This window comes from Zootoca vivipara, chromosome 13 (assembly GCF_963506605.1).
Source record: "Zootoca vivipara chromosome 13, rZooViv1.1, whole genome shotgun sequence".
NCBI lineage: Eukaryota > Metazoa > Chordata > Lepidosauria > Squamata > Lacertidae > Zootoca > Zootoca vivipara.
The window spans coordinates 12,095,090-12,112,910 of record NC_083288.1 but is presented as its reverse complement, the minus strand read 5'-3'; the positions used below and the strand labels follow the sequence as shown (position 1 = coordinate 12,112,910).

Genomic DNA, 17,821 nt, shown 5'->3' with positions numbered 1-17,821 from the left:
GTTTCATTGCTTTAATCTGTTTGTTTTGTTTTCCAGGCCGGAGCAGAGATTTCCACAGTCAATCCAGAGCAGTATTCGAAACGCTTCAACGAATTTATGTCCAATATCCTGACATAGTTGCCTTCCCATCCTTGGCAAGAAAGCGGAGGGAGAAGACAAAGTGGGGGGTGGGTGCAGGATGCGACTTCCAGAGCAACAGGAATGCACCCCACTTTGCTGGGGTGTGATGTTCAGTGAATGTGCGATAACCGTGTGACCTAGCAGAAAACTAACTCATAGCTGTAGGCGTCCAAATACTCTGCTTGACCTGGTGGAAAAGTGGAGGTTTCTCTCTCTCTCTCTCTCTCTCTCTCTCTCTCTCTCTCTCTCTCTCCCTCCCTCTCTCCCTCTCTCCCTCCCTCCCTCCCTCCCTCTCCCCTCTCTCTCCCCCTCTCTCTCCCCCTCTCTCTCCCCCTCTCTCTTTCTTCCTTTCTCCTTCTCTCTCTCTCTCTCTCTCTCTCTCTCTCTCTCTCTCTTTCTTTGGTTGCGAAAAAAATCCAAACATAAACCTGAGGAATTATCTTTGAAGAGTATCACAGTCTCCTGAAGGTCAGACGCAAATGTGAATAAATAGCAGAACTCAACAGACCATTGTCCCTTCGATTGGACCTGCTGTTCTTCACTCCCAGCGAGGAGAAAAACAAACCCCTTGTTGCTTCTTTCTCTAAGAACTGGACGGGAATAACCGTTTGCCGTTTGGAGGGGAAACTGTTACAGCGATGTGCAAAAGCCATTTTAAGTCAATTGAAACGGAGGCTTTCCCCTTTGGGCTACATTTCCCCATTATTATTATTATTTTGCACCAATGTTCATTTCAAAAGAGATGGGGGGTGGAATATGATGACAAGTTGGCTGCTTAAAAATTCATGCAAGTCAAAGGGAGGAAAGCAGTTACAGAAGAATTCTTACGCCTGTCATTCTGGACCACGACAAAGGCCCTTGGCGAAGAGACTGACTCCGAAGTGGGTGTGGCAACATTAAATCATTCTCTGGACCGAGTTGGAAAGACATTTCTTTTGGAGCACCTGGACTCAGTTGCCTCTGTAACATAACTGATGTTCTGCCAGTGTTAAGCTAATCATGGTTCAGCCAACCTTTTTAACCCTGGATCTGGTTGCGAATCCCATAAGACGGTGCTTGCCGTGAAAAGGCCGCCACTTTTTAAAGCAACGTATTGTGATGTGAATCAGTGTGTTGGAAATCTGTCTCCCTGGAGTTTTGGGTAGTTCCACTTTGGGAAGAACCCGATCCTAGAACTTTGGGGGGAAAAAACATTATAAATCGATGCAGCTGACTGTTCCATAACCACTAAGTCTGTGTGCTAGGACAGAACGTTGGAATAATTTGTGCTAGGTTGGTTTTCTTCAAGAAAGCAAACTGTGCTTGCCCCATTTGAATTGCAACTTTTTCTCCCCTTATGGCTGCAGACAGTAACATTGGATTGAACAGCCACGCTTGTTGAAACTGCCGAAGATTTGGAATGCAACGCATTGATTCCATGTTTTAAATCTTATGTGGGGTGGGGTGGGTTGTTTGCGGGTTGTTTTCTTTTTTAAGATGGATATAACAGTTTTTGAGCCGTCACCTTGCAATCAAGACACTTTGCTTACTCTGCCTTGAAACTGTTTCTCACATAGGCCTTTCTTACCCTGAATGTGGTTGTTGGGAAGTTTTGTGTCTTGTGCTGTGTAGTATAGTTCTTGATTTGTGGATTCTGTCTTGTTGAGAATGTGGTGAATGTTTTCTTTCCTTCTTTCCCCGTTCCCTTGTAGTATATGCCCCTTCTTCTCTGACGGGATCGCCCCCTCGCCCGATTATAAAAAGAAAAGTGATTCCACAATTGTAAAGACATAGAAAGTTTTGCAAAACTTGAAAATCGTGGAGTATGCTGTAAATAGACTGAGGTTTCCGAAAAGCCTAAATGAAACCTTCCATTAGGAATAGGATAAGAAAGTCCCTCCTCTTCTCACTTGTGACTTTTAATTTCTCAGATCAGCTGCAATCCGTCTGCTGTGTTTTAAGCATCCAGGGGGCAGGTCTACACTTGCCATTTATAATGTTAAAAATGTGTTATGAAAATGTGACACCAGAGGGCGCTGCAGAGCAGCACCCCACCGGCAATGGGAAACTGCCATTAAGAGTTATAGAATGTTTTATTTAAAGGAGATCAGTGTAGATCCAGCCCAGCTGACTACACCGTAAACTGGTTGTGAATATGTGAGCATATTTTTCAGAGTGGGAATGTGGATGTCGGCAGGTTGCAAATGCTTTGAAAGGTCACCTTTCTTCTCCAGAAGCATGCACTCGAAACCCATTGTGAAATAAGAGCGTACGGCCTGCCTTTGGCCTGGGGAAAATCTCCACTCTTGGATCCATTTCTTTGGTGCTTGCTTCTCAAGTTCTTACTTTCCGCCATACTTTCCGCCAAGTTGTCATTAAAAATACACAAGCATCCGCGCCAAATACTGGTGACGATATTCCTACCAACGTCCGTCCTTTTTGAAGCTTGGCAGTACAGTACAGTGGGGTGGGGGATACATTTCCTGGTCATGCTGGGACCCAATCAAAAGGCCCATCTAGCCCAGCTTCCTGTTTCTCACAGTGGCCAACCAAATGCTCCTGGGAAGCCTGGCAGGAGGACACGAGCACAGCAGCCCTCTCTTGCTTGTGTGCCCCAGCAACAGGCACCCGGAGGCTTGCTACCTCTGATAACCAGAGGCCATATTTAGCCCACCATGGGCTAAATATTCAGTCTATCCAACTCAATCGGTGTACAGAAGCTGGCCCCCACACGCATCGAATGACCGTCCTGGGAGCTCAAGGCACAGACCCTAAACTTTTTGAAGTATCTGTGGCCCACTCTATCCTGCTGCCCTTGTCTCTTCCCATTGCATTCCCAGTGACCCCCTCTCTCCTGCCTCTGCCCCCCTGAAAATCCCTTGCTCTCAGACATTTTTGTCAGTTCTGTTCTCGATCTACTTTGCTTGAAGCTCCCTCCTTCAACACATCCTGGCCAGAACCACCTCTCTTTCTCTTTTTCCCAGTCTCCTCCTTCAGAAGCCAATTCTTCCATGACGCTTTTGGCTTGATAAACCCCTTCGTTCTCTTGTAAAAGGGGAGGAACGCGACCCATGGATATGGGTTGTTTCCGCCCATCTCTCCGCTGGCAAAAAGCAAGATCTTTCCGACAATACACCCTTGGGGGCTGAGACAAGCCCCTCCGGTTCATCCCTAGCCCAGCTAAAGCCTGAGTAACATAATCGTTTCCAATTTTGCTAGCCTTATTTTCTCCCTGCAGTCATCCTTTTGATTGTATGCCCTGGGGGGCGGGGGGGGGGGCAAGCACTGACATTTCATTTTCCTGTCAAAGCCCATGAGCATTCACATTGCTCTTTAAAATAAGCATGCTGCTCCCATTAGGAGTGAGTGCAGGCAGCCAGTTACCCCTCTAACCATTCAAGCTACCCCAGCTCCTAAGTGTCGTTCACCTGTAGGCAAAACTGCAAGCTGTTTATCGGATAGCGTTTGGAGACCTAAATATGAGAAGTCTTAAGCCTGGAGACTTTAGCTCCAGGGGGAGGTATGAGCAGGTGCTAGGTGACTTATCCAAGTTTCTCCACTCTGAACCTCTTTGTCCATCCTGCGCCAACCTCTTTGTTTAGACTGTTTACCTTCACTTCTCCTAAATTCGTTTTCTGCTCCATGGCTATGCGGCCCCTGATTTTGGCTTCCTGTCAAAGTCTACCCCCAACGCTCTGCCTCTTCTCCCTAATCGCACCCCATCAGCAAACTCATAGCTCTCATAGCTATAGCCTTCTGCTGTGTCCCTCACCTGGTCCCCTTCAATCTCCCATTTTTGTCTCCTCTGCAAGTCCCACTTCAGCAAAGCTTCTCCCCACTCATTCTCGCCCCCAACTACCAAACCCTACCCTAAGTATGGAGCCTCTGAGCTCTGCTCCCAACCACTGCGTGTAGATGAGGACGCAGTCAGGTCTGCAACACTTCTGCATATTGCACCAGATTAACTATTGGCCATTCAAGCTGAGTCTTTTGGGATAATTCCCGGGCTCAACAGGACGGTTGTGTGGCTGGCCTTGTCTCCTCTCCTGCTAATCTTGGGTTTGATTGAAAGGTCAAGTTGGGTTTTCCCTTCCCCACAAAGCATGCTGAAGGCTCCTTTAGAGCCCTTTACTCTTCCCTTAGATTTGCCTCCCCTCCAATTTAAGAGATGGAAATCTTGAAAATGGGTGAAACCAGGGCAGGAGACATGAGAGGTCCAGCATGCTGGTCTGCTTCTGGCCCTAGAAGTCTGCCCGCTGCCAATCTTCATCTTCCATGCCGGATTTGTATCAAGCATTTCCAAATTCTTCTTCCGATGAATATTGGAAGTATAATATATTATGTGAAATAAGCGGAAAAGTGCGGAGTTAGTTCTAGAATGGCAGGATATTTATTGTTCATGGCAGAATTTGAGTCACCATAGTACAGAACTAGATCTCCTCCCCCTCCATGGAACGTCAGACGAACCTGGCAATTCAGTAAACATGAATTAGGTGTAAAGGATATTCCGATCAAGGCAGTTGCTTCTTTTGGTGCTGTGGAAGTACCCCCTGCCATCATGACTACGATGTGCTGCTGAATTGCAGCTGCTGAACAGCCTTTTATTTCCCCCCCCCTCTAGCTTCTCCCCCACTCCATCAAGAACCATTTGCTTTCCCTCGGATTTTGGGACCTCTGGGTTTCCTTTTCCTCGAGCACCGACATTAAAACTTTCTGCATCCATAACCGTAAGGTGTTGTGGTGTATTTAAGTTTTGTTGTGTAGCCCAAGGTGATGGCACTGATGATGCAACTTTGCATCCACATCAAGGGTGCTGCTTACATTTTCTCTGGAATCGTAACTTTTGCACTTGCCCTGATGTCCTTTTCTAATTGTGAGCTGTTTCCACGAAGGGTGCAGCTTATCTGGGCTGCTGGCTTACTCTTGAACCTAACGGCCACCGGACACTTCTGTTGTCACTGAGCAATTGAACATCACCTGCAGGTTTAGTAGTAGTGATTTATATGGTCATTTCCCCCCAAGATCCTTAAGACAGAGAGAAGTGTGGATAAGTGCAAGGTGGAGAGAAACAACATCTGCTTGCCTGGGCAGAACGCCTTTTTCAAAAGCCAGCATCGGCCATATTCGGTCCACACAAGGAATTGTAAACAGCCAACACTTTTCCCGAGCAAGAGAGGTCAGCTAAGAGCCATCTTTTTAATCTCTCGCACACGTGCACTACAGAAGCAAAGTATTTTCTGGCTCTTGGAGAATGCCTTGGTGGTGCTGTCTCGAAAAAGAGGGCAAAAGACAGCCTAATTGCCATTTCAGTTGGAAGGATCTCTATGTGTTAGTTCTGCTCCTGTGAACAGGCTGTTTCTGTCTGCTCTCTTGCCTTGGGTATATGCTCCCTGGTGATGCCAAAGCCTGAACCCTAAGGGATTAGACATATTTGTTAAGGAATCTTATCGGTGGCTACTAGCTAAATGGTCCTCATAGTTTAAACCTGCATGCTTTGGTCATCACAAAAGGAGAAGATGAGGTCATCTACTCAGGAGAAGAAATTCTTGATGAGAGTTTGTTTCTGTGCAGAGTGAGGGCTTATCCACACTTGACTTCCTTCCTCTCTTTCCAGGCACAGCCCGCACCTTAAAGCTTTATGTCCAAGCGCTTGTTTTTCTTCCAGAGCTTTCTCCATGAAAACCTCCTCTTTAAAGTTCAATCGGAGCAAGCAGCAATCCATAGAAAATCAGAATTAACCTTTGCTCTGATTGAGCACTAAAGAGCGAGAGTTTTTGCGGTGAAATCTTCAGGGCAAAATTAAAAAACAAACAAACGCTCGGACAAGGAACTTTAAACCACCTGGAAATAGCAGGGAATAAAAGGTAAATTGGATAAGCCTGGTGTTTGACAGCCATTATACACATCCATCCCATGCTAACTTTTAATGATTTGATGGGAGGTGGGTTATCTTCAGGCACTTAGCACTTGAAAAAGATACTGTTGTGGGATTTTTAAGGGCTGGTGTTGGCAACCAAGTTTGTTTAATCATGTCTGCCTCCTTCAATTGTAAAAACGGGTTGGGGCGGATCGTAATTGATTATTGCAAAGGTCATGGGTACCACTTTGTGCTCAGTTGTTTCAGCCACACCTTTTCCAGCACATCTGAGCCAGCCTGGCAATGGTTTATGTTCGTACCCCTTGTTCTTAGGCTCCTGTTGTTAAAAACGCACACATGCACACACACTTTGTATGCGAGCGAGACAACCAACAAGCTGCTATGCAGTCTCACTTGGCCCCGAGAATGAAAATTGTAGAGCAAGTCTGCACAGTGTCACCACAGGTAAAAAAAATTAATTGTATGAATTGCAAATGCAGCTCCTGTGTTCCTAGTCAGGGTGAAGGAATCATGAGCCAGTTCTTCTGAGCTACATTTTTTTTTAAGCCTGTTTTTTGCGCTGCATATGCAGTGGACTCAAAGGTGTTTTGAAAGACGTATCCCAAAAGGTTCAAGTAGCCGGTGACAAAAAAAAAGTAAACAAAAAACTATGAGAAAATGCACCCGTTTCAATTTTCACATTTTTTTAAAAAATAGAGATCTAAAGTTCAATGTGCTTATCTGTTTGCTAGAAGAAGTATGAGACACTTAGTGTTTTGAAATGCATGCATGTTAACAAGGTGAAGTCTCCCAGGTGGGACAAACAAAATAAAATTGAAACTTTGTGTACAGTTCTTTTTTTTAAAAAAAATGCATTTCCAAGGCAGGGGGAAACTGGGGAGGTGGGTCTCAAAAGGGAGGCAGGGTGGGAAGAACTCATTTTCACATTGATTCAGCATCACACAGCATCACTTGGCTGCAGGCCAGCAATGGAGAACCTCTATCCTGTTTACCCCAAGCCGCACCCAGGAAAAGCCACGGTGCCCTGACCAAAGCAGGGTTTGCAAGTGCTGCTGAAGCTGTGAAAGTTGGTGCCTGAAAAGCCACGGTGCCCTTTACCCACAGATTGATTTCAATTCCTGCAGGCGAAAGAAAAGTGTTTCGTTTGATGTCACCCAGTGACTGACAGGTGACCAGTCACTCTCGCTGTCAAAATAGTGAGCAAGGGGCTGGGAAAGGTCTTGGCCCAGTATACCTGAAGGAGCACCTCCACCCCCATCGTTCAGCCCGGACACGGAGTTCCAGCTCCAAGGGCCTTCTGGCAGCTCCCTCACTGTGAGAAGTGAGGTTACAGTTACGTACCGTCCTCCTTGCGAACGCTGCGGGTTAAGAGCTCCGCCAACCTGGAAGTGGGGATGCGGCTGTGGTCTAAAAACCACTGAGGCCTGGGCTTGCTGATCAGAAGGTCGGCGGTTCGAATCCCTGTGAAGGGGTGAGCTCCCGTTGCTCTGTCCCTGCTCCTGCCCACCTAGCAGTTCGAAAGCACGCCAAAAAGTGCAAGTAGATAAATAGGTACCACTCTAGCGGGAAGGTAAATGGCGTTTCCGTGCACTGCTCTGGTGTTGGTGTTCCGTTGCACCAGAAGCGGCTTAGTCATGCTGGCCACATGATCTGGAAAAAAACCGCAGAGCGGGCAAGTGCCGGCTCCCTCGGCCTGTAAAGCGAGATGGAAACTCTGCAACCCCAGAGTCGTTCACAACTGGACTTAACTGTCAGGTGTCCCTTTACCTTTACCTAACCCAGACGTAGATGCTCCCGGTTGCGAATTTTGCCCCAGGATGCAAGCGGAAGTCGTGCGCCGGCAGCGCAGCAGCAACGGGAGGCACCATTAGCGAAAGTGCACCTCAGGTTATGAACGGTTTCGGCTTAAGAACAGACCTCTGGAACAAATTAAGTTCTTTACCGGAGGTACCACTGTACAGGGAACCAGGCAGAGGGGCCTTCTCAGTAGTGGCGCTCGCCCTGTGGAATGCCCTCCCATCAGATGTCAAGGAAATAAACAACTATCTGACTTTTAGAAGACATCTGAAGGCAGCCCTGTTTAGGGAAGTTTTTAATGTTCGATGTTTTATCGTGTTTTTAATATTCTGTTGGGAGCCACCCAGAGTGGCTGGGGAAACCACATCGACAGCCACATCGAATGTTTGGCTTCCAAAAAACCTTTGTAAACTGGAACACATCCGGGTTTTCGGCATTCGGGAACCGAAATGTTTGAGAACCAAGATTCCACTGTACAGTAGTACCTCTACTTATGAATTTCGTAAGTCGAAAAAATTTGTAAGTCGAATCCCATAGGAATGCATTGGAAGAAAAAATTCGTAAGTAGAAGCAACCCTATCTAAAAAATCGTAAGTAGAAAAAATCCTATCTAAACTGCATCCAAGATGGCGGACAGAGCTCCATTCGTAAGTAGAAACATTCGTAAGTAGAGGTACCACTGTAATCATCTTAATGGCCATCTACCCTATTGCTTACTGTTTTCAGAAGTGATGAAGTTTGTGTACTATAAATGAAAAACTTAGTAGAATTCTTAGTGAAAACATTTATTTTGCCAACAACACATCTCATTTCCATCATATATAATTTTGAGCTCCGACGACAAAATCATATACGGTTTTCTTAACACAAGAGCATTCCAGCCGTTAAGATAATGTCAAGTAAAATACTGAGCATCCCAAAACAACTGTGCCTTTTGCTTAGTCCATACGAGCTTTCAGTGTTCGGGTAGTAATCTTGTCTTTTTCACTAGTGAAGAGAGAAAAGAGGAGGAGAAATGTAGGTGAAATCTCACACTGATGCGCAGTAGTGTAAATCATATTTTTACCTCTTGGGCAATTTCCATCCAGCATCGGCCACTCACTAGAAAAACAAGGGAGCTTCCCTAGGTTAGTCTAGCTCCCTTTTCCTTGTCGGAGATGCTGATCATTTTCTCACTGGTGCAAGCAGGAATGCCTGTTCTCTAAACCTACCCCCAACCAGGAAACTAAATTAACTTCATCCCTATCATGGGACTCATTTTTCTGGGTCAGCCTTGCTGCTGGTAAGTAGAGAGCTACTCTCCCTGCAGCTAAAGGTCAATCAGCATCTTGGACATGTTTTGCAGCAAACGTACTAAAAAAAGAGACCCAACCGCAAACCAAACCAAAAGCATACTTACATGACATGAACTATCACACCCATGCCTGACACGGCATCTCTGTCCACCGCATTGAGCATGGCTTGGCCTATGGTTTCAAAGAGGTCGTCTGGTTCCTGCATTGAAGAGGGAAAGAGAGAAACCCTTGCCTTGTACTTGGAATTCCTCTAGCTGTGTTTTATCTAGAACGAGCTTCACATGAAGAGGAATTAGATCACGTGGCATCTTTTAAAGGCCCTTGGTTTGTAATTGGACTGCGTGAGGTGGGGTGGATTGCATTATTATTATTATTATTATTATTATTATTATTATTATTATTATTACAGTGGTGCCTTGCTAGACGAATTTAATTCATTCTGCGAGTCGCTTTGTATAGCAAAAAATTCGTTTTGCAAAGCGGCTCCCATAGGAACGCATTGAAATGCAGTTTCCCATAGGGTTCCTCGCAAGACCAAAAAAAAGAGAGAAGTCTGGTGAGGCACCCTATGGGACAAAAAAAATTCGTCTTGTGAAGCGCGCCATAGGAAACTTCATCTTGCGAGTCTCCATTGAAATCGCAAAACGCTTTTGTTTTGCGAGTTTTTTGTCTTCTGAGTTTTTCGTCTAGCGAGGTACCACTGTATTACTACTACTACTACTACTACTGTAGCCTTATCAGCTACTAAGGGTCCTTTAAGCTGCGCCCAGGCAGGACAGAGATAGTCAATAATGACACCGGGGGTTGAATTCAGAGAAAGAATTTAATTTCTTATTAATAAGAGACTCAAGGTGATCAGCTCACAACAAGAGTAGAGAAACACAAATTGCAAAGCTTCTTATACACCTCTTTGGGCTCCTTTCCCCCTCCTCTGCAAATGTGCGCACGCAAGGGGGTCACAAGTACACATCCATATAAGGAAGATCCGCATCCGGTCCTGTGCATAAACACATGCTGACTCAACAAAGCCCCCAGCCTTCAGTAAGCCTTCAGCAAGGTTAGTCCACGCATCAAGCCAGCAACTTCCTGCGTCAGGCTGGAAGTGCATCATTGCTGATAATAAGCCCCTCTCCGCCTCCCGTTGTGTCCTCCAGACAAGGCCAACCACTCGTCCCTGACAGCAAGCTGGGCATTCTGTTCCTTTTGCTGTTCCACTTTGGCACACAGAGAGAGGCAAATCATAATTATACAATGCAACTATATGATCAGATTTAGCTCAATAATACAATTGGCAAACCTCTCTCCACACTACTACTACTACTACTACAATTTGTATACCGGCCTTCATCCAAAGATCACAGGGTAGTTCACAACATAAAAATACTAAATGACAGCACAAAATACACAACGAAACAAAAACAAACCAATCACACCCCACAAACACAGCCCAAAGGTGATAAAATGTTTAATCAGCCAAAGCCCCGGTTACAGATGCCCCGTTAGGAGACACTGTGCATTGGCGAAAGCAGCCATTTTTAGAGGTAGCCCCACAAAATCTTGCCCTTGCCAACGTAATGAAAGCAGAAACCGCAACACTCATGCCCATACTTCTTGAGTGCTCCTGGCTAAGACGCCATCCCTCTTACCATGTCTGGCTCCCACAGGGACTCGCACATGCCGTACATCTGCTCTGCGCAAGTCCCGCTGACCACAAAGTCCTCCGTTGTCATTGGGCAGCCGATCAGGTCTAAGGAGCAGATGAAGGGCTCGTACGTGACCGGGTCCAACCCGGCTATCACTGGCTCTGTGTAGTAAGGTCCAAACCTGAAAACAGCAGGAAAAGGCGTGTTAGCTATGCATTCAGTATTTTCATCCCAAACACCATCTAAATATGATAAAGCTATCCTAAAAAAAGCTATTACAAACCCGGGGGGGGGGGGAGTGGCAGAAAAACACAATTTCCCTGGGATGCCTAAGCAGACAAGTTCAGGTTATGCTTAGAATTGGTCAGATTTTCAAATATCTGGAGAGAAGGGCAGAATTCCCCCGCCCTCCGATTCAGGTGTAGCTTGCTAGAGCTACCCAGAGCACTTTTTGCGGTACATCTGCTTTTGGCTCGTCGTCTGGATTTTATATGCATTGATTTGCGTCAGGCATGGAGAGTCCTCCCCTCCCTTCAATAACAAGAATTAACGAGAAGTTTATATTTTTACAGTCCTTTTTATTCAGTCATCTGCAAGCAAAAATCCACATCTCTCCACACAGAGAGCAGTTGGCTACTCTAAATTCTCCCACTTCCATCCCCAGCAACATCCTGAATGCCAATGGGAAGTTACTCTTCCTCCTGTCTGTATTCTTTGTTCTCTAATGCGGACGGACCTCCTAGTTCTTGGGGAGGGAGGATCCTCCTCACTCTCTAATGACGTCTCTGCTAGCTGTTCCCTCCCTTCTGTTTCTCTGTCCATTATCTCGTAACTAGGCAAGCTGCTCCGTGTCTCTCTTTGCTCCTGAAACGGCTGGAAACGGGGGAGGCGAAACTTCCCCCTTCTCCTCCTCTTCAGAGACAAGCTGATCTGCCTGAGTGAGAATGTATTCCCCCATCCTCTAATTCAGACCATTCCCTGACAATTTGAGGGGGCTGGCAGATGATCCTGTCTTTGAACAGGAGGGATGGGCCACACGATCTCGTCTCTTCCAAATCAAACTGGCGCTTCAACAGAACCCACCATCCAGCAGAGATTCCAGGAGTTCAATTGCAGCTAGGATTTATCTTCAATTCAATCCCATGCATTCACATCCCCCATGTTACTGAACTTCTTAGCTGAAATGCAATTCTTTTAAATCATTTACCGTCTCTCATACAGCAGGTTAGACACCATACTCATCAGGGTCTGTGGTTTGATTTGCCTGCCTTCTTTCAGCTCATAAAGATTCAGCCGGAACTTGAGCCTTTGAGCGCTGGTAAGAGACAAAAACTGGTGTTTATTCCATTTTAAGGCCCTAAATCCATTTTCCACTTGGTGGCTGAGGAAGCACAATGTAGGTATATCAGGACATTCTGCAACTGCTCCCCATGGCATGGCGGATAGTTATTGGATAATTTTGGACTAATTTGAGGAATCTCCAGTTGTTTCCTTTATGCTTGCTTGCTGGTTTTTTTGTGGTTTTTTTTTTTAGACCAATATCATAGTTTTAGTTGTTGCAGGATACAACACAGATCTATCTATGCAAAACCTGCACTGGCTGGAAGCCCAGATTCCTCTACTACTCACAATTTGATAACTTCAGCTTAAAATTTAGAACTTCGAACCTATTGTCTCTATGAATTGGGGTGGGGCGGGTTATTTAATGCCAATGTGTTATTGCTCTTAAACACACACCCTGTGAAAAAAATTAGGCAATGTCATTTAATAAGTCATTCCTAAAACATGTTTGCATTTGATCTGATTTGAGTTTCAATTCAAAATTTCATTGTTCTAAGACAGGCATCCCCAAACTTCGGCCCTCCAGATGTTTTGGACTACAATTCCCATCATCCCTGACCACTGGTCCTGTTAGCTAGGGATCATGGGAGTTGTAGGCCAAAACATCTGGAGGGCCGCAGTTTGGGGGTGCCTGTTCTAAGACAAAGATGTTGCTGGACTACAAACCCCATCATCCTTGACCATGGGCCATACTGGCTGGGGATAATGGGAATTGGGAGTCCAAAAACATTTAAAGTGCACAGGTTTCCCATTTCTGTTTTAAGAAGGGAAAATGTAGCTTCATTCTTTTAGGAACTTGGCTTCTGTTTTCTAAAAAAAAGCAAAGCAAAAACAAACCCTCAAGGTACTGAATATTTTAACCATCAGTTCACAGGATGTGTGTGTTGGTGATCTATAACATGCTCAGCTGCAGGGAATTTTTGCCTCTGGAAAAAACTGTCCCTCTCCAACAGCACAGGTGATGAGAAAAACTCCAAAACATTATCTGTATTTGTTTTCTATTTTCTGATATTCGCAAATTCCAAGCAACTTTGCCAAGAGAGCCACTCTTCCCATTTTGGAAGAGTTGGGGATACCAAGACCAAAAGAGCAGCAATTCACAAAAATCTACCCATGAACCTCCCAAAAACAGTTCCCAAGGCCCCTAGCACTGGACAACACCGATTTTCTTGCTTTGAGCAACTCCAGAACAAATACTTACACTGTCTGAACATCAGTGGCAAGTCCAGCCAAACCAATGAATAATCTGTCTCCCATTGGGAAAATTTTCTGGAAATCCGTAGTCACCATCTGAGCTTGAATGCCAAACCTCCGGTCAGCAGCAATGGCAACACAGTTTTTCCCTTTCATGGCCATTACGGCCCCACCGTTATAGGACATAATAGACTGGGAAAGGAGGGAGAAGGCAGGCTGGTCAGTCAACATTATTAAGAAACCAATTTGGCAACACTTTTTCAATGGGATGGAGATTCTCCAAATCAGACCACTAAGTGTGAGCCTCTTCAGTAGGAAGGTCAACTACACATATGTAAGGAAAGTGTGGCTCCAGTTGTTGTTATAAAGAAGCATACAACTGTGTTAGGGACCCCACTCCAGATTTGTGCACTCCTCAGTCTTTTCTTCTCCCAAAGGTATCCCCACAAGGCAGCAGACACTTAGGATCAGAATCTTCCTTCTTTCTCAAACATGGGCCTCCAGCTGTTTTTGGACTACAACTCCCATCATCCCTAGCTATAAGGTAAAGGAAAGGGACCCCTGGATGGTTAAGTCCAGTCAAAGGTGACCATGGGGTGCAGTGCTCATCTCGCTTTCAGGCCGAGGGAGCCGGCGTTTGTCCACAGACAGCTTTCTGGGTTATGTGGCCAGCATGACTAAACCGCTACTGGCACAACAGGACACCTTGACGAGTGTCAGGAGTGCACAGAAACACTGTTTACCTTCCCGCCAGAGCAATACCTATTTATCTACTTGCACTGTTTTGCTTTCGAACTGCTAGGTAGGCAGGAGCTGGGACAAAGCAATGGGAGCTCACCCTGTCACAGGGATTTGAAATGCCAACCTTCTGATTGGCAAGCCCAAGGGGCTCAGTGGTTTAGACCACAACGCCACCCGCATCCCTAGCTATAGCAGGACCAGTGATCAGGCATGATGGGAACTGTAGTCCAAAAAACATACACCAGCTGCAAGCCCAAGTTTGGGGAAAAACTTTGGCTGTCCCAGATGCACTGCCTCCCCAGATGGACAAGCCCCATCTGCCCCTATGCAGACAATAAAGAAAGCCTCGATTCGCCTGAAACCAACTTTCGCTATCGCTTCTACCAGAGCCCGGGGACGATCCCGGCTGGATCAGGCCAGAGGCCAGCGCACCCCACCTTCCTCTTTCCCACGGGATCTGCGGGAAGGGGAGCCGCCACTCCCCGGCCTCTCCCTCCCTAGTCCCTCGGCGATTCGAACCCACAGCCTGGCGGAGGGCTCCCATCTTGGGAGAGGCGGGATTCAGCCAGGAGCAGCCGATCAAGCGCCTCGGCCATCTCGGCCCAGTTGCACCCCGTTCCGCTGGTCATTTTTTTGCCCCCCGCCCCTCCAATCGCAGCTCCCCTTTAGAACCCACCATGATGGACGCTGGTAGGAAAACGAGCCCTTTCCCCGCGCTACTCTCGCTTCCTGCTGGTCTCACTGCCGCTAAACCCCGCCTCCGTCTCCCCGCCACTGGCTAGCGTCGCCACTCGCGCCGCTTCCCATTGGGTAGCTGGGCGCCGTCAGTCAAGGCTCGGCCTCTACCCTCGGGGTGGCCGGCAGAAGGATGTGAAGAGTCATGGTTCCTCCTCCTTCGCAGTACACGCACACGTAGAGATTAAAATAAAATAGAGAGACCCATCTTCTCTCGTGGAGAGATAGCTTCCGGGTTCGCAATAGATGTTCCCCCCCCCGAACTTTTTTTTATTATTTATATTTTACAAGTGCAGAGTTATAACAATACAAAATACATACCGATATTTAGAGATTTCTCCGAATCTCTAGACTTCCCACCTTCCCCTCCCATGGGTCCTATTATAAATCTTTTCAATTGCATTTTATTTCGTCGTCCAAATTTTATGTCACTCTATTTTATCCATAATATCTTCTGCATTACAAGTGTTATTGCAATCCTGCTAATGTTTTTATCTGTAATGGGTGTCAGTTTTAGTCCCCAGCCCCAGGGGGAAATTCAGGATCACATTCTGCGCTTCGTCTGAAATATTTTCATTATTGCCTGCCTATGATATTATGCCCATATTGCCTTGTGTTCCATTCGCTGGCATACACCCACAATGTGTTTTTACATCTAAAAAAACTCAGGTATAAACTGTCTGCAAGGACTAAGGGCTGAGTTAAGAAAGAGAAGAAACACGCGTTGCCATCTAATTGCACGCTAAAATTAAGGATTTCTGCAAACAAAAACCTACCAGGAAAAATCGCTTTTTTAAAAAGTGGCAGAAAGGAGGCTTAATAATATTTAAAATAAATAAGGAATCGGGATTCGGAAATGATGCGCGACTCTTCTATTGCCTTTGATTCCTATCTCTATGAACAGCAACCGGAAGTGGCGTAAGATCCAATTGTAAGCCTGGATGCTTTATGTTTTCTTCAACCAAGTACCAACAGAGGTAAGAAATGAGAGAGATACCTCATGGTTGGTTGGCTAAACGGCAGCAAATCAGGAAGGGTTTCTGACTCTCGACTGGTTAAAAATGGCAAATTTGTTGTCTGTCTTGTATTTTGACGGCCTACCGAAAGCCCTCCTTCTACAAGGCTTGTAATTCGAGAACTTTCCCAATTTGCATCTGCATTCAATTGCTTTCTAAATATATTTTTAAGACTACTCTGTAGTTTTAGCTCCGTGGTTTGGTACCCTGGGCTCCTTTGAGAGGAAGGGTGGTACAGAATTAAATTAACTCTCTTTCAGACCATAATCCAGTTACTATAGACATAAAATTTTAAAAAACCAACGAGAGGGAGGTGGAGGGTGAATGTTGAGGTTTGGAGAGATGAGCAAAAGGTGAATAAAATGAGGGAATTCTTGAAGGATTTTTTTAAATAACGAGATACATGGGAGAGACCGGCAAATCATTTGGGATAACGGTAAAGCCTATATCAGGGACGCGGGTGGCACTGTGGTCTAAAACACAGAACCTAGGGTTTGCTGATCAGAAGGTCAGTGGTTTGAATCCCCGTGACGGGGTGAGCTCCCGTTGCTCGGTCCCTGCTCCTGCCAACCTAGCAGTTTGAAAGCATGTCAAAGTGCAAGTAGATAAATAGGTACTGCTCCAGCGGGAAGGTAAATGGTGTTTCCATGTGCTGCTCTGATTCGCCAGAAGCGGCTTTGTCATGCTGGCCACATGACCCGGAAGCTGTACACTGGATCCCTTGGCCAATAAGGCGAGATGAGCGCCGCAACCCCAGAGTCTTCTGCGACTGGACCTAACCATAAGAGTCCTCACTCACCACACGCAGGAGGGAGGAGGAACCCATAACAATGGTGCGCACAGCCTTATATAGACTTTTAAAATTGCCACCCTGCAGCCCAATACCACCCCCAAATATGTCATACATACATCACAGAAGGGGCGTCTACAACAGAATCCTGTCTGGTAGGAAACCTGTTGATGAGTTTACCTAGCTGTTAATGGGTTTACATGGAGAGCCTGTTGTTTTTGTCCATGGAGACAAAATAAAAAAATTCCTTCCAGCAGCACCTTAAAGACCAACTAAGTTTTTTATTTTGATAGAGCTTTCGTGTGCATGCACACTTCTTCAGATACCATGTCCATGGAGTTTATCCATGGAGTTTGAGACAAAGACAACATCCAAAAAACTAAGATCATGGCCACTGGTCCCATCACCTGGCAAATAGAAGGGGAAGAAATGGAGGCAGTGAGAGATTTTACTTTCTTGGGTTCCATGATCACTGCAGATGGTGACAGCAGTCATGAAATTAAAAGACGCCTGCTTCTTGGGAGAAAAGCAATGACAAACCTAGACAGCATCTTAAAAAGCAGAGACATCACCTTGCCGACAAAGGTCCATATAGTTAAAGCTATGGTTTTCCCAGTAGTGATGTATGGAAGTGAGAGCTGGACCATAAAGAAGGCTGATCGCCGAAGAATTGATGCTTTTGAATTATGGTGCTGGAGGAGACTCTTGAGAGTCCCATGGACTGCAGGAAGATCAAACCTATCCATTCTTAAGGAAATCAGCCCTGAGTGCTCTCCTGAAGCTGAGGCTCCAATACTTTGGCCACCTCATGAGAAGAGAAGACTCCGTGGAAAAGACCCTGATGTTGGGAAAGATTGAGGAGAAGGGGAGACAGAGGACGAGATGGTTGGACAGTGTTCTCGAAGCCACCAACATGAGTCTGACCAAACTGCAGGAGGCAGTGGAAGACAGGAGTGCCTGGCGTGCTCTGGTCCATGGGGTCAGGACACGATAACTGACTAAACAACAACAACATGGAGAGCCTGGCCTTCCTTTTGTGATGATAAATACTTAATTCCTCCTGAGTCCAGGTCACAGGCTCGCCCTATTAATATCTTTAATGTGCCCATAAGGCAGGATTTGTGAGCAAAGAGACAATGGGGAGGTTTTTTCATTTCCTCACGAATTTCTGGGTTGAGCATATGCTCAGAGACACCCTGTTCCTGAATTATTTGCACGTGTCTGTCTACTGAGCCACTATTTTGCACCTGACTCTGGCTGATGTATCTCATGATTTTAGATGAGTGTTTCCC

General features: G+C 46.0%; 2 protein-coding genes across 4 annotated transcripts in view; one reads left to right on the top strand and one right to left on the bottom strand.

The window, feature by feature from the left end:
• Positions 1-6,801, top strand: part of PIP4K2B (phosphatidylinositol-5-phosphate 4-kinase type 2 beta) — a 31,631-nt gene extending 24,830 nt beyond the window's left edge. For all 3 annotated transcript variants that reach the window (XM_035137252.2, XM_035137255.2, XM_035137254.2), the window contains exon 10: positions 37-6,801. In XM_035137252.2, coding sequence (XP_034993143.1) covers positions 37-117 — 81 coding nt within the window. In that variant the 3' untranslated portion in view covers positions 118-6,801. The remainder of the gene's footprint in view (positions 1-36) is intronic.
• Positions 6,802-8,543: 1,742 nt separating this feature from the next.
• Positions 8,544-14,789, bottom strand: PSMB3 (proteasome 20S subunit beta 3). The gene is made up of 6 exons (XM_035137251.2): positions 14,665-14,789; positions 13,255-13,439; positions 11,920-12,027; positions 10,716-10,893; positions 9,174-9,268; positions 8,544-8,761 (listed from the first exon to the last, which is right to left on the bottom strand). Exons 1-6 carry the CDS (start codon positions 14,665-14,667, stop codon positions 8,713-8,715), a joined length of 618 nt encoding a protein of 205 aa, XP_034993142.1. The 5' UTR covers positions 14,668-14,789; the 3' UTR covers positions 8,544-8,712.
• Positions 14,790-17,821: the final 3,032 nt, after the last annotated feature.

What these genes read in the sequence shown, in the direction of transcription:
- PSMB3 (XM_035137251.2), bottom strand. An exon ending in GCCACTGATGTTCAGACAGT is followed by an intron (nt 12,028 to 13,254) that starts GTAAGTATTTGT and finishes GTCTCTTACCAG; the next exon opens with CGCTCAAAGGCTCAAGTTCC. An exon ending in GGTGTGATAGTTCATGTCAT is followed by an intron (nt 8,762 to 9,173) that starts GTAAGTATGCTT and finishes TCTCTTCACTAG; the next exon opens with TGAAAAAGACAAGATTACTA.